We start from the raw sequence: 17,175 nt of genomic DNA, 5'->3' as shown, positions 1-17,175 counted from the left end.
AAACACTGTATTGTGAAGGAGAATATCAATTTCTGTTCCCTTTCTGAATATTCTAACAGGTTCTGTGCATTAAAAAAAAGTGTTCCTACATGGCTGATTGAAATCATCTTCAAGAGATCAGCATGTGTTTGTGCTTTGTACTGTTCAGTTAAATGCCAGTTAACTATTGCCCTCTGTCTTTCAAAGTGCTAGTTCAGGCTTCTTCAAACTCGGCCCTCCAGATGTTTTTGGCCTTCAACTCCCATGATCCCTAGCTAGCAGGACCAGTGGTCAGGGATGATGGGAATTGTAGTATCAAAACATATGGAGGGCTGAGTTTGAAGAAGCCTGTGCTAGTTAATCTTTATAACTGGACAGTGATTTTTAGAACTAGCTGAAATATTCAATGCATGTTTAAAGTTCTGGTAGAAATTTATTATTTTCCTTGGGTGGTTCTTGTTCAGAATTCATGTGGACTGTTTGTTACCAAATTAAGAATCTTCAAATTCTGAGTAATGTTTAATAGGCATTTACTAAAGAATTAGGAAGTCCAAACTTGAATGTATGTTATTCCTTCTGCCTTGCTATGCATCCAAATCTTCTGTATGTTGTTGTTGTTATTGTTGTTGTTGATTAGATTTCTTACCTGCCCTTCATCATGAGGTCCTAGGGCTGGTTACAAAAATGTAACAATACAATATTGAAGTACAAATTACAGTCAAGAGAGTAAGGTGGGTCCTAAAATACATATCTCAGATGTCAGATGGCTAGGTTAAAGGGGTATGTGAATATATAAAGGCTGTCTGCTAGATAGGATATGCATAGTAATCATCTTAATGAGCAAAGTACCAAGAATGCATTGCATACTTTTTGTTCATATTATTTACAGGAATTGAAATAATTGTGTACATAAAACAAGATGGATAGTCTGATTAGACTGTAGATAATATTCTTTTTTTAAAATAGATTTAACCTGGATCTGTTTAATCAGTAAAGTTGGAAAGAGCATAATAAATAATACATATGTGGCAAGAAAATATCCTGCTTCTTTACCTAGGCATGTGAAAAACAGAATCAGTTTGATATTTATGTGGCTTATGATTAATTTTAAAAGGAAATGGAGTCTGAATTTGTGAAACATTTTTATTTGAGAACCATTCCGTTTTTCTGTTTTAATGTTTAATGCAAAGTAAGCAAACACCTTTGAGTTCTGCTGAGCGCTCTTGATGCTGAGCAGCAACTTTAGCATATATAGTGTTAATCCATGCCCTCCAGAGCTTTCAGCATTTTATAAAAAGTGCAGGTGGCAGGTGTGTGAGAGTGTGTGTGTTGAATTTGCTGCATTTTGTCACTTGGCTTACTCTTTTATTACTGTACTTGTTTAGTGGTAACGTCACACTAGTAATACAGTCGTGAATAGACTCTAGCAAATGATTATTCCTTTCTAATCTATAATTAAGATGCTATTTTCAGACACTTGCGCGAAGCCTTTTCTGCTCCAAGATTTTGTGAACCCAGCCAAAGACCAGCTGACAGGTTTCGTTTTTCTTTGCCCAAAAAGCTTCTCTTTATTTTTGAACATTTTTTTAAAAAAAAACTGACTGCTGAGACTTAAAAAAATAAAAATAAAAACCCACAAAAGTGATGTTACCCAAGCAAGGTCTTCTAATAAAGGAGTGGCCCCCTCACCCATTCCTCCCTACCTGTGCAAGTCCTGCTCACATCAGTTTCCTTCCATCCAATTAGGCGACCTGGGAGACCCAGCCAGCACCATGCAGAGGGACTTCGGAGTGGTGATGGGGTGCCCCCGAGAAGTTGGCAGGATGGAACGAGGGAAGGGTCTGGCCACTCCACATCTCTCAAAGTTCCATTGGCTCGATCACTGCAGATAAGCGAAGAACTGCTGAGCAGAAACCAGCATGCTACAGCTGCCAGCCATGGGCCGTCTGGGCTGCAGAATCACGGACAGCACATGATACTATCCAGGGAGGCTTCTTGGGCAAAACCACACTACGAATTCAACTTCACCCGAATGAAATTCAGGGGAAATGGTGCACTCAGCAACATCAGTGACCTTCCTTTTCTTACAGAAAATTCAGCCTTTCAAAAAATGGCACTTCAAACTAAACAAGATGGGAAAAAGGACATGAGCCATTCAACTCCTGTGGATTTAAAGATACCACAAGTTCGAGGCATGGACCTTTCATGGGAGTCCCGTTCTGGCGACCAGTATAGCTATAGCTCTTTGGTGATGGGTTCACAAACGGAGAGCGCGCTTAGTAAAAAGTTAAGGGCTATCCTTCCGAAACAAAACAGAAGGAGCTTGCTGGATCCCGGACCAGACTCCTGGGGCTCAGATGCTGAGCAATCTACCTCTGGACAGCCATATCCCACCTCTGATCAAGAGGGAGATCCTGGCTCTAAGCAACCTCGGAAGAAAAGAGGCAGATACAGACAGTACAACAGTGAGATATTGGAAGAAGCGATCTCTGTGGTGATGAGTGGGAAAATGAGTGTCTCCAAAGCTCAGAGTATTTATGGGATTCCCCATAGCACCCTGGAATATAAAGTGAAAGAGAGGCTGGGCACTTTGAAAAACCCTCCAAAGAAAAAAATGAAATTAATGCGGTCGGAGGGACAGGATGTCTCTGTAAAGCTTGAGATAGATCCCCAGGGAGAGGCAGCACAGAGTGCGAATGAGTCAAAGGATGATTAGGGATGTTGTAGAGTGCCAATTACATTACAAACTGGGTGAGCACTATGGCATTGTTCAACTCCTGCTGTATGTACCCAACTCCTCTTCAGTCACTGGGTGCAGGACATGCTCTTTTGCAGTTCAGCAAAGACTTGTATGGACACAGGGGGGAAAGGGTGCTCTGAATGTTGCATATTTGTAAATTTTCTGGCCCGGAATGGCTTAGAGCCCTCTTTTGTGTTTTTGTTTTGTTTTGTTGTTGGGGTTTTTTTTTTGGCCTTTTGCATGTTTCTCTAATATTCTATAGAGAATTGAGTTACCTCACAAAGAATGCAGACATGGAAGTGGACTGTTTGCCTCTTGAGCCTGCATGGACTTTCAGTTATTTTATTGGGTTTGCTTTCTTCATATGGCCTTTAAAAAAAATCACTTTCTTGAGCTCTAGTACCAGACTTGTAAAACAAAAACTGGATAATTGCTTATAATTAGGCTTTCACAGTTTTTTATTCTTCGATCCAGTTGGCTTGAAAGAGAGTTTAACCTTTTTAAGTATGGCTAGTCATTTTGAATTCAGTGATTGGTGATTGGATTCCTAGTCAGTTGGGTCTAATTGGAGCCATTTTGTTTTAAATTCAACTCCTCCTTTACTATTTGCAATCTGCTTAGTGCTCACCCGGCGGGGCGGGTGGGAGTGGGATGGGGGGAACTTTACATACACTACCTTCAGAATGCTTTGGTTCATTCCTTTGGAACACTACCTTCACTGTAATTGTGTTTGCTCTTTTGCAAAGGCAAGAGAGTTCAGCTTGCCTGCTTGAGGATGTAGCCTTATCTCAACACTCCATTCAGGAGCATCAGGGTACATTGAATGATATACTAGGGTATTCCTCACTTTAACAAAATAATGGCTTTTTTGTGACCTACGTGCTTTTTAACAGACTGGATTCTGAGTTTGCTAAACTGTGCGTTTCCAACATCTTGTTTAAAGAACTCTCTTCTGGGAGTCAGGAATACATATAGTCGCTTACTGTTATCTTGGGCAAAAAACAAACAAAAATCCTCATCAAACCAACTGATCTCTAAACATACAACCTCAATAGTCTGCCTAAATAGTCATGTAAATGAAGGATCTATATTAATGTTCAGGGAAGTAATTTTTACAAATTTTAATAAAACCCATTATCAGATCACTCTGGTCTGATTTAGGCTGAGCATCTTATCTAGTTGTTATACTTGTCAGGTTTGAACACCCAATGGGTGTTTCCTTTTTAAATACTACAGTTGCCAGTAGCAGGAAATGTTCTTGCATATCCTGAATTTCTGTTTTTATTTCATCCACTATTGATTTTAATAGGGGACTAGCACACACTCACATAGGCAGATCACCACAAGCACTCCTAAATCCACAGTTCAGTCTTGTTAGTTGCAGAGGCATCTAAACATTCTTACATGTTAAGCTTTAAATAAAGCTTTCTGGACTTGCAGCTTCACTGAATCAGACTTACTGGTTCTTTGGGTAGAGAAACAATTTAATCTTAGCTGTGCAAAAGATTGGTAAGACTCCACTCTACTGCTTTGCACAACCAAAAGAGGCAATGGAATTTGTATGTGAGACATCATTTGAGCACTGTTCTTAATTAGTTATCCTGTGTTAATGACTGAAAGTGGATGCTAAGATTCATAGGAAGAAGGCCTAGATAGCCCCAGGGCTGCTGCTTGAATTTGAGGGCAATTAATTGAGTTGGCCTTCTTGATTGGTTGATTGCTTCCCAGTAACCCACTGTATTCAAAGGTTAGGCACACCATTGCTGTCGTGTTAAATATGCACTTCTCATTCTTGAGAGAGACTGGGCTTTTGGCCCAGATATGCTTTGTACTACTGTTCTTAGACTTTTCTTTTTGTTTTGGTAGCTTAATGTATTTCCATACTCAAAAGCAGAGTTCCTTTAGCTATCTAGGTGTCATCTCAGTACAGAAACCTGTTTGAAGCTCCATAGTGGTGTAGAAACTCTGCAATATACTCCAGCTTTTCTGGAAATTGCAATAAAAATGCACTGTTTTAAATTTGTGGTTTCATCTGCTATTGAAAGTGTGGGAGAAGATTTGCTGCAAGCTAGAAGTGTGACACTTGCATAGAGTTTTGCTGTCAGAGGTTTAACCTTTTGTGGCTGTTTTTATTTAAGTGATGTATGAGTTGAGTTCCGTAAAACCTTGTCATGGTGTATGTGCTGTGCTCATTTTACTTACCTAAATATTTTCTATGTGTATCATTAAGTGGATGACAATCGTGCAGCAGAAAAATGGTGTGCCTACCCTTTAATGCTGCAGTTTAGAAAGAGAACTACTTGTACGTCATTTCAGACCATAGGTTGAGAACTGTAAATAGATAGTGATAGTTGCGTATTCTTATTGCTTTGGTTAGAAAATAAATTAAACAACCAAACACTTAATTTTCTCAGATTAAAGTCCTGGGACCTGACGATTGTAAGATTCCTATCTGCAAAGCTTTGAAATATAACACTTAATATCTGTGATCACTTCCTATTCAGGTAAAAAAAAATCCCAGAAGCTTTGGAACAACCATATTTCCTCAAAAGGTCTCTGCTTAAGAAAAGGAAAAAGTAGGTTATTTTTAAAGCACTAATTGCATTACTTTTGTAATTGCAATATAAAATAGCCATTATTGTTTTGTGAAGCATGGTTGAAATTAGTTAGTTGTCCCTTTCTAAAATTTCAGAAGCCTCTCAAAAATAAACAAAAAGCTGCTGAATATTCAAAAGATAAAAATATATCTATATTTTACCTTATTGTAGGTTTTGTAAACTTAGTCTGTAATATTCAGGTGCACCTTTTTAATGTTTAACTTTTGTTTAAGACTTCATCTCACCTGTTTTTGCCCAGGTGGCTCATCCTGTGACTGTATCTCACTCTAGATCCTAAGTGATTGACTGAAGTAAGACTGCTCTGACAGATGCCTTTGGTGCAGCTTTGAGTAGTATTTGGGAGCATCTTTCCTGTTAGGAAAAAATGGAACCAGTATTTATCCATTAGCATGCTTAATTTTCTGCTGAACAGAAGTTTGCATGGCCAAAATCCTCAACTGACCATAGTTTGATGTGGAAAGATGTGGTTTGCTGCTGTCTTTGTAAGAGAAGCCTTGTTTTCTCCTGTTTTCCAGTAAATGGATGCTCATGTAATTTGTGCAAGACATAGGGCTTAGGCCTTGTTTTCCCTGTCACTTTTGAGAACATTTTAAGGGGACAAAGCCAAGTGTAATGCTCCAGAAATGGTGAAGTCTTTGGGAGGAAGAACTGGACATTTTAATCACATGTGTGTTAGATCCAGAACCAAAATTTGGTGGAAATATTGTGTATCTGTTGATGGTGTCATGTACACCTGGATGACAGAATGAAACTGTGAACAGTATTTGTGGCAGCCTCTGTTTATACAGACCAGGTATCATGAAGGATAGGTTCTCCCTCTACTCCCAGCCTAGAAGACTAATGTTAGAATGTGTTTGTGTAACGTTTAAAATCAAGTTCACTATTGTACTGGAATTTAGATGTTGCTTGGTAACCTTTTGCTACAGCAGGTTATACAGATGAGTAAGGCTTAGTGTTGTAGGGGTACAAGTGTGGAGTTAATTATTGTGCAGTTCTGTGGAGCGAGCCCAGTGTGTAGAAAATGTATCAGTTTTTACTTGGATCTGTAAAATATAAAAGCTCTTTCCTGGCGATCTGATACACTATTACCTCTGTCAGCCATTCTAGAACCTCATTTTCTGTGCCCCAGGCCTTTTTGTTTTCACTACACCTCTAAAGAATGGAAGTTGTAGGGTTTGGACTGTTGCCCTTACTTTATATATAGATATATATATATATATATAACCTCCAAACTCCTGAGTTTATTAAAATAATTGAAAGATAACTCCTCCAGGGGCACTAAGATCCTCCTCTTGCATTAGCCAAATGCCCCAAGAATATGTCCTTGCTTCTGTATGGCCCTAGTACTGCTCCATACTGCCCGCTGCTCTGCCTCCAAAGGAAAGGCCTAGTCTGAATGTTTTCTTAAATATTTTCTAATGCAAATCTGGAATAATTTTTAATTATCCTTTAAGAATGAGATGTACCTTATAAACATGGTAGCAGTGCAGGTCTGCTTTGTTTCCTGTGGCTTACCCCAAAGCTTATTGACAAATGATGGGGCAGTTTGAACTATGACCTCAGATGACACCATGATTGCTCATAAACTGTCAGGAATTATTTATGCTTTTAAAAAAAATTCCCCCATGAAAACCTCCACACATTGGCTGTATTTGTGATCCCATTGACATCATGCTATTGATGTCTCATGGTAAGCTCCTTAGCAAGCCAAAAAAGGAAAGGGGGGTCAAATTTCATTGTGGTGTTGACAGGGAAAAGCAGATTCCACCCTCCGTGTATAATAAATTTAGGATTAAATCTTCCTAAAGTCTCTGAGTGTCTCAGAGGTGATAAAGAGGATAAAGGCATGGCACCTGAGTGGGTTGGGGAAGCATTCCTAGCATTCCCCTTTCTTATCCAAAAGCACTTTGCTAGAACTCTAAAACAGAAACCTTTAAAAGTCTAGCTTTCAGCCCCACAGTGGGATGGTTCACATATTAGCCAAGGCTGCTTGAAGGACTTGGGCAGTCTTGAAAAGATAAACTTGACATAAAAATATTTTTTCCATATGTTTTCAGGCAAAAAAAGAGGTGCTTCTAGGAAGTTATAGGGTGTCCATTCTTTTTTGGATCAGGCATCTTTTGCTTTTCTCCCTTGTAGTTTCAGAAATGTAATTTAAAAAATCAACTTCCCTGCTGTCTGCAAATACACATTCTGCAGTTGGCTTTTATAACACATGGGTGTCTAATGGCTTTCATAATTGAATTTTAAAACACTGTGATTTAGCACCATTTTAACAAGTCTAGTCTCCTCCTAAATTCACATGCTCTCTCTTTCCCTCTACTCTTTCCACAGAAGGAGCTCGGAAACATTTGCTTTTGGTTTTAGGTATATTTCATTCAAGCTAGGGTTTGTGGTTCAACACAGACTGGTTAGTTTAAAAATAAGCCACTTTCAAACCACGAGTTAAGCAGGTGGCTTCGTGAAGTTAGCCAAAGTTAGTGTTAGATAACAACCTCCAGTTTGGATGAAGCGGCCCACCCCACTTAACTTAAACCAAACCAAAGCTTTCAAATTCTTCCCTGCTGTGCAGCAAGAATGAGGAGAGGAAATACATGAGCCCAGCAGGAGGCAAGGCTCATTCGCATAATATGAAACCATCGTTTTACATTATGCCCAAATGTGGCCATTATATCTGTGCTCCATCAAACAAAATTTCCGAGTTGTGTAGTAAGTGAACAGTTTGGTAAATTGTCATGATATATACCAGGGTTGGCCAAATTGGTTTATGAAGCATATGCAACTACTGGGCAGTTCAAGATTGTGAACAGAAAATCACTGATGGAGAATTTGGTTTATTAGAGATAGAGATTTTCTGTTCACTCCTTCCATCAAAAGCTTGCAGCTTCACATTAGATCCAAAGGAGACAAAGAAGAATGCAGTGGTAGATATTTGGGCCTCTGACATCATGGGTTGGTAGGCAGAAGGAAGGAGCTGCAGACTGACCAGGGACTGGAAGTGATCTAGGGCTTGGAAGAGAGGGAAGGATTTGGAGATGTGCATGTTTTGGCCCTTTAGCCTTATGGAGTTCTCAAACGTAGAACTTGGCAACCTCCTTGGAAATACACCATAGAATATCTAGTCATAAATTGAAATTTTGCAAGTGAGCAAGCTTTTGTTAAAGTCTAAAATTATGCAGATATAATTAAATTGGATGTAACAAGTATTGTAATGTTACTTTTTGCAAATTTGTGGACAAATCTATGTAGGCACCTAAAATCATCCACAGATGCACTCAAAATGCCAGGGAAAGAAAAACTCAAGTTGTCAGCCACTGCAGCATCTTTCTGACAGAGTTTGTATAAGTCAGTAATATTTTCAAGCCTGCAAAATTACCTCTAGGTAGGTAATGGCCTGAAAACATTCATTATAAAATTCTCAGATTATTAACCTGATTGCACAATCCATTTTTATTAATACAAAGGTTTTTTTTTTAAAAAAAAATCCTTAGAAGATTAGATGTTCCATCTGTTTATACAATAAATACATTGCTTCTTTGGTCGCTAGTTTATAAAAAACTGACTTAACTATTTCCTCTCCCACTCTAAAATTGTGGACATACCACTTCAGCCTCTAATGTACCTCACATTTGGTGCTACACTCATCAGACCTTTACAGACTTGATAGAAAGATAGATAGACCATTAAAGCACTTGTCTGACCTGTTTTGTTTTGTTTTTAAGACAGAAAAGGGACCTTTCAGCACTTTTACTGTTACAACTAGAGTCTTAATTTATCTGGTCTTCAGAGTCTAAGGTACTGTAAAAGTTTCAGTCCAGGAATTTTATAATGTTCAGGCAGCTTCTGGGTGTACACGCATGATATTTTAATTAAACATTTCAGTAGACCATTTCAGGGCTTTAAGGTTTGGGATCTAAATGGGGGAGGCTAGGTAAAGTTTCCCAAATGAAGAATAGTTTTAGACCATTGTGTAGTGCTCAGTTTGAAAGTATATCACTAGGAAAATGGGTAGGGATTCTCTCTCCCTTTTGTCTTCAGGGAATGAGCAGTATTTAGAATCTTTGGCTGAAATTCAAGCCTTTTTACCATGTAAATTTTTAATATAAATTCACTGACATGCTTTTTACATCAGAGGACTGAAAATGGATCTTAATGTTTAAGTTGTCGAATGGTATATTTCTTAAATGAAGGGGGAAATTTAAAAAAACTAACTAGATTAGCATACCAGCATTAGTAATCTTAAGGGATTTTAGTATGTAATAGGAAAGTCTTTGATTAAAAATCTAATCTTGAATTGCTAGTCTGTAACTAGGTGCATTCTACATTAGCAGGTGAAACTTCTTTACTTGTTGAGAGAGGGTAGATGGCGGCTGTCATATGCCCTAGCATCAGAAAAACAGATTACAGACTGCAGCCTCTTGGAGTCCCATTGGGTGGTTATATCCATGGGATTTTTGCTTACAGCAGCTTACTGCTGCTTAAACATGTATAAATATGTTTTGAGTGTTTGCTCATAACTCTTTCTAACCTCCACTTGTTAAATTGTCAAATGTTGGTATTTTATCAGTCCGCAGTGTAAGTTATAAACTAACGTGCTTAGGATTCCAGCTTGTACACACACTGTTTGAAAACCCTCAGGGACAGTTTACACACTACCCTCACTCAATTCAGGTACTTGTACACTATTCTTAAACCTAGCAGTGACTTGTATTTTGTTTTTGCTTTTCTTTTGATGTGCTAATAGCACATCCTTGATGAATGTCAACTTAAACTCAGTTCAGGTATCCAGGTATAACTCAGCCAAACGGATTTTAAAGCTGCATATTACTCTCCAGCACGCAGTGCCTCAGACACGTAGTGGCATTCTGTATATTCAGTTATTACTACTGAGCAAGATCGCATGGGGGTTCCTGATAATTATGTATTGTAAGAAATTTCTATATATAGTATGTGTATTATGTTATATACATATATATTATATATGTAATCTTAAACGTATATATTTAAAAATGCCACTACCAAGCCAGCACAGCTAATGTCAAATACATTCCTGGCTGTCCCTGTAAATGGAACAGGGGCAGCTTCTCAGTATGGCTGTGGTTTCTCCTTCATCCCAGGTACTTCTAAACTTGAGCCCTGGCCCTTGGGTGTCTGACCTCTACATTCTAGTTATGCAATGTCTCTAGGAATTCTGTGCACTGGCCACTGTGATGGAAGCCAATGGGCCAGATGGGCTTGAGTTTATTAGTAACCCTTCTGCCAAAGTTGGTGTTTTATGGCAAGAGTGTAAACCTTTCAAATAATCAGCAGCAGCACATAGATTGTGGGAGCACATGATCGCGCCTACCTTTATGCTCCATGTCGGGCGTGTCACCTCTTGTGCCGTGCACTAATTGTGAGTGTGTTGGCATTTCACGCCTGTAGTGGTGGGTCTGTTTGCTGAGCACTAAACAGTGCATGTGTGTAACACATTAAAATAAAGCCTGCTGCTCGCACCAGCATTAATTTCACTGTAGCTGTGCGTCAGCAATGCCTCTGCTTTATTATTTGATGCTTTACACCTTAGAAAGTTCTATTTATGTAGAGTATGGAAAAATGGCATTTTTCACAGACCTCTAAAAGTACAAGTGTCATGGAAAAATAAAGCAGGAACCCCCTTTTTAATCTATGGACCTCATTTCAATATACTGTTTACAGTTTGACGGAATTGTATAATTTAATATTTCTCTTGTACTGTAGTTTGTATTTATTTACAGATTTTTTTGTACTGTGTGATTTGAACTTTTTTGTTCCTTGCTATGATCAACATTTTATGTAGTAGAGCACTTATGATCACAAATTAAGGTTTTGGTTTGATTGCACTACATTTAATTTTTAATGCAGTTCTGATTTTTTGACTGGACTAAATAAGCTGTGTCTTAATGTATGTGATAAGTACTTATAAATTTTTAATTCACGTGGTCCACCTTTTTTTTTTTTTTTGCATTGTATGTCAAAAGCGCTGATTCTCTCGTTGTGCATGTGTAAGGGTTTAACAGCCCTGTTGTATTCTTTGGCCATGTCATTTTGAAAACACATTCCCAGCTGTAACGTGTATGGTAGTTTTCACTGGATGCTAGACTTTTCAGAACCACTATTCTTCTAATAAATTTTGTTGTGAAAACTTGAATGGTTCAAAGCACTGGTTTCTAAAGTGTCTTTTTAAAATATCTATGGTTCTGTTTCCTTGCGATGCTTTCTTTAAGTGGAGTACCAGGGTGGGTCAATATATTTGTATAAATACACAAACAAAGCTGTGTTTTGTATTTGAGTAGCAGAGCAGATGCTCATGAATGTAAAAATGTACCCTTGTCATGCAGTAACTGCCTCTCAGCCACATTTTCAGTTCCCTCCTTCAACCACCTTTTAATGTTTAGCTGATGTGTAGGTTTATCTAGCAACATAGCACTATCCAATGACATAGCCCGTTATTGTGGTTTTGATTCATCTAAACTGTCATTGTATCACTTTTACTAGTTGAGTTACCTTTTTACATGAATTGATTAAATTGACTTGTTTTATCTTTTTTATTCTTCACTATTTTGAAGCTCCTATAGAGAACTGGGATGCAAGATTTAAAAATAAATTGTACCAAATGAGGAAATGTCATCACAAGGTGTCTTTTACCTTTCACTTCCTTGTGGTTCTTCCAAGTGCTCTTTCAGCGTAGTGAAGTATTATTACTAGACACAGTATGTTTTCATTGTATCCGAGGTATGATAAATCTCAGGCCTGCCACATGGGAGCATGTTCAGAAGAAATTAACACCATATGAAAATAATGTGTGAACTTTTGTTTGCTACATTCTTTCAAAAATGAATATCTGAATGTAACCACAGACACTGTGAAATATTATTGTCAAAAATCGTAATTGCTAACAGCCTTTAATTTATATGGGCAAGACAACCGTCTTGAGCAACACAGTACATACCTGGATAAAAAGTCAATTCCTTTTTCATATGGCTTACGTGTACTGTAGCACAATGCTGCCACTTGGCACTGATTTGAAATCAGTGTTATAGGGCCTTTCTACATAGTCTCGTCTCTCCCCAGTCAGTCAAAGAAGTAGATCTATGGTTTTCAGCTGCTGCTGGATAGAAGGCCATATTAGTGATGCCTGTACTTTTTATAAACAACCTTTCCACCATCCACTCAGGATGATTCATTTACAGCACTTTCCTTCCAATCTCATATTCCTATTAATATGCAGTCTTAACTACCTCAGCTGTGTAGTTTGCTGAGTTCTCAAGTCATTATATATGTGCAAGTTTCTGGGATCCTCCTTTGTCACACACTTTGCATCAGCTACAAACACAACCAAGGGCAAGGCTATGTGGACAGAAAGAGGCTTCATTTTCAACAACTCTCTTTAAATTCTATGGGCCATCGTAAGTGGACTTTTAATTGACTAGTCCATTGTGAGAGGAGGGGAATCGCTTCCTCTGAGAAACAAAGGCTGCAGACCTAAGAGTACTCCCTGAGAGTCAGCCTTGTTAATAATAATAATAAATGTTTCATAAATTTTTATTTATACCCCGCCCTCCCCAGTCAGAACCGGGCTCAGGGTGGCTCACTGTTGAATTCAATAGGACATGGGTGGCACTGTGGTCTAAACCACAGGCTACAGCTTGCCAGTCAGAAGGTCAGCTGTTCAAATCCCCGCGACGGGGTGAGCTCCCATGGCTCTGTCCCTGCTCCTGCCAACCTAGCAGCTCGAAAGCACGTCAAAGTGCAAGTAGATAAATGGGTACCGCTCTGGTTTCTCTCCAGATCGTATAAAATTTATCCAGATCGTATAAATTTCTCTCCAGGTCGTATAAATCTTTCGCCTTTTGAATGACAACCTTCCAATCCTTTCAATGCAGCAGCCCTCACGATAGGATTAGCTGGAGACGCTGATGGTAGCAGCCTGAATCTAAACACCTTTACTGGGAAGGAAATCTGACTGAGTTTAGTGGGATTTCACTTCCCAATATGTGTGCTGTTATTAGTGAGTCATGCGTGGGAGCAGTTGCTGCTGCTGGCTGCAGAGCAGGCAGAGTAGCCATTTTCGTTTGTGATTCATATGCCACATAGGCTGAAGATTTGTTAGTATTAACAACCAGCCTGACAGCAGGCCTAGTACTACCTATGCCTGAAATGCTTGTATACGAGCCCAAATAATGTGACTTCGCTAAAAATGCTTATAGCTACTTTTTTCTGCATAACAAGAGTTGTAACTGGCAGCACTTCATTCTGTTCACTGTATTGCTAAGCTCTGTGTTTGCCTGACTCCAGATATTTGATTCAACTAATTGGAAATATTTTAAGACCCCGACAACAGCTCATTTCACTAGCAAAGCTTCCTGTGCTGTGGGTGAGAAGTAGGGGAAGGGCAATACTGTACAGGCAGTGGAAGATTCAGGTGGCTGTTATTTCAGGTAGCAAAAAACAACTTCTCTGCTCCCCCCCCCCTTTCCATCTGCTGCAAGGAGCATAATTTGCATCCCATTCATTGCACAGCAGTATAGAAACTATATACTTCTTTCAACATAACATAATACAGGTGGTAAGTCAAGGCTGGATTTGCCTTCCCCACTGCCCTTCAGGTCTCTACACTGTCAACTGAGTGGGGAGGACTCTGCATGATTTTCATGCCATGCTGTTACCTTTGGCTAAGGCACCTTGCTGTGACTTTTCCCTTGAGCCCTTTTATTATAACTGTATTTAATCCTTTTATGCGCGCGCACACACACACACACACACACACACAAACAATCCTTTTGAAATAGCATCGTGAGGTTTCAGGCGTGTAAATAAACTTTAACATCAAATATATTCAGCAACGCAACACTAAAAATGGTGCTGATTTCTGAGCCAAGATTTGATTGGTGCATTTTTCTCTAAGAGAATTCAGTCAACTCTAGCATAGTCCCAGTATTAAGGATTTCATTAGCCCCTATTGGCACTGGTTTCAATCTGTGAAAGAAAGCAGAACTCTGTTCTATTTGGTTCTGCTTCAGTCTTGTCTACTGGTACTCTCATGGATGGATGGATTCTTGCACTTCATCTAAGTTCCCAGGGTGGGTTTAAACATTTAAAACGGTTTAAGACAACTTAAAATGACAAAATAAGGTCCATCTTAAGATATACACCTCAAGTGTCAAAAGTCAGAGTAAAGAGGTGGCAGACACACCTCTGTGGGGGAGGAGTACTTAGGGGCCACCGCAGAGAAGGTCCTCTATGGCTGCCACACCACCCATCAGTTACAGCACCTGAGATGGTCTATAGCAGGGGTCAGCAAACGTTTTCAGCAGGGGGGCTGTCCATTGTCCCTCAGACCTTGTGGGGGGGCTGGACTAAATTTTGAAAAAATAAAAAATGATGCAAGAGCACCATGAGCCCCGGTGGCTGTTTACCTGTGTCTTGCGAGCAGCAGGGGCTGGCGGGGGCGGGATGATGAGTGGCGCGCAAAAGGGCTCCGGAGAGGGGCTCTTTAAAATGGCAGCTGCTCGAGCACTGCTGCTGCTGGCACCAACAAAGCCCAGCCCCCTTCTTCCTCTAGGCAGGGAGAAGCCAAGAGAAGGGATGGATCCCTTCCAGTCGGGATTCAGGCCTCATCATGGGACTGAAACTGCCTTGGTCGCACTGGTCTCCGGCGGGCTAGGGACAGTATGCGGATGATACCCAGCTCTACCTCTCTTTCAAATCAGAACCAGTGAAGGCGGTGAAGGTCCTATGTGAGTGCCTGGAGGCGGTTGGAGGATGGTTGGCGGCTAACAGATTGAGGTTGAATCCTGACAAGCAGAAGTACTGTTTGTGGGGGACAGGAGGCGGGCAGGTGTGGAGGATTCACTGGTCCTGAATGGTGACCCAGAAATACACATTTCTTCCATTTTGGATGACACCCGGGGCGAGGCACACTCCCCGCACCCCCTTGCTACGCCACTGCACTGATGGTGCCTTTTGTCTAGTGTGGGTAGCCTTAATCATGAGAGACAACTCTAGGCATTTGTAGGAGCCCTCAACTTTTATTTGTCAAGGGGCACATTTGGAAATCGAATAAACTGATGTAGCCACTATAAAGTACCAGTTTCACACAAGAAAAACCTGGAGATGCTGAGAATCCCCCCTCTCAAAAACACAGACATAACACTATACACCCCAAGAAAATAAAATACAGAAAAAACGCAGTCAGCATTCTCCAAGAAGCTAAAAAACTAAATTAAAAAAAAAACCACCCCAAAACATTAAGAGGGCAGGGGGATTGCGGGGTAAAGTCACGTGCCTGAGAGTGCTGTGTTGCCCACTGTGTTTTGCACTGAGAACCCTAGATTATACCCTTAGCTACTGTATAATTTTATTTATTTGTATTTCTTATCTGCTTTGTTTGCCATTGTTCTAGGCTGGGTTATAACAAATAGTATGAGGCTAGCATATAAATCTATATAAATAACAAATGCTTTACTCACATAACAGCAATTCATTTATGTTATCCATATATTTATCTTCTCTTAAAAACTTCTATTTGCACAGGATACGGGCATCATGTGATGTTTTAAAGATGCTCATCCATTTTCTAATGATTAGTTGACATCCTCACCTGAAGTTTTTAAGCTAAATCTGTGGAATTGATGTGTGAACCTGTGCTAAGCGAGTGAATGGTATCTTCTGTTCATAGAGTGTAGTAAAATCGGGACTTATATAAACCTGTACAGTACTAACCTTTTAATGTAGTAGAAGTGGCCTTGGGTCAGGTAGCCCTCCATAGCTTGTGGCTTTTATTCCTAGCTACAGAGATTGTTCTCAGAGCCCTGGAATTGTTAGATTAGAAGATTTTTTTTTCTGGGTTTGGGTTTCATATTTAAAGCAATTCATCAATTCATAAGTTTGCAAGCTCTTATTTGTGTTTTTATTTTATAAAGGTGGCCGTGGTGGCTGCCACGATGCCCAGCTGTTAAATGAGTGAGTGGTGTTTGTACTAGCAGCAGCAGGAACACCATGCATTCACCCAGAATGGGTGGGGGGGGGGGAGGAAGAAAAGCTCCCCAACGTCCTTGATAATCAGAAAAATTAGCAAGGACCATTGTGAAAAGCCCTTGAAATGAAAGCAGTACGTGGGTTAATGTTTCAGCATGATAAATCTCCCCTGGTTTAAAAGGGATGGACTGAATGATAACGTTTTTCAATTAGCCACAAGAAGGTTGTTAGATGCGTCACAGCTGGTGATTAAAATGTTGTATGGGGGAAAGTGGGTGGGTGGGAAGGAGAGCAGAACGCTCTGGAAAGAAATAAAATGCACAGATCAGGTACCCTTGATATAGGTTGCAGAGGCTTCCTTACCTAACTTGATTGGATTCAGATAGTGAAGAAGGTTGCTTTTTAAAAAAAATGTATAGTACCTCCAAAATTCCATACTCTGAAGAGCTAAAATTCTGCCTTGCTGTTTTTCTGGACTTTTTAAGTAAATTTGTGAATTGGTACAAAAAACTACTTGATTCTCCTTTCTCCCATATAGAGTTTATGAATCCAAAAGACATCACCAAAAACAAAGAAAAGCAAGGCACTTGTAGGTTTGATTGGCTATGTATTTGGCTTTTTGAGAATTGTGTACAAAATCCCCCCTCCTCTTCACAGACCCCTTGATTCATAAACTATTTTTTTCTGGCTCAGCTTTCCCTGTGTGTTCAGAGCAGACTAATTTCTGCCAACCACCCTGCATTTGGGTGACAAATGTCGGGGGGGGGGGGGGGAAGCACGAGGCTTGTTCCAGATTATAGCCAATGCTTTTGTTGTTCTGATTCATAAACTAGCCAGCCT

At 39.8% G+C, this 17,175-nt stretch overlaps 1 protein-coding gene across 1 annotated transcript in view; it reads left to right on the top strand.

Annotated features, from left to right (window-relative positions):
• The window catches only part of LCOR (ligand dependent nuclear receptor corepressor), a 48,882-nt gene extending 37,376 nt beyond the window's left edge, over positions 1–11,506 (top strand). Inside the window, exon 8 of the mRNA XM_060274684.1 lies at positions 1,726–11,506. Coding sequence (XP_060130667.1) covers positions 1,726–2,695 — 970 coding nt within the window. The 3' untranslated portion in view covers positions 2,696–11,506. The remainder of the gene's footprint in view (positions 1–1,725) is intronic.
• The last annotated feature ends 5,669 nt before the right edge of the window (positions 11,507–17,175 follow it).

The sequence above is a fragment of the Zootoca vivipara genome, chromosome 5 (genome assembly GCF_963506605.1).
Source record: "Zootoca vivipara chromosome 5, rZooViv1.1, whole genome shotgun sequence".
Classification (NCBI taxonomy): domain Eukaryota; kingdom Metazoa; phylum Chordata; class Lepidosauria; order Squamata; family Lacertidae; genus Zootoca; species Zootoca vivipara.
This window is presented reverse-complemented; position numbering and strand designations above follow the sequence as displayed.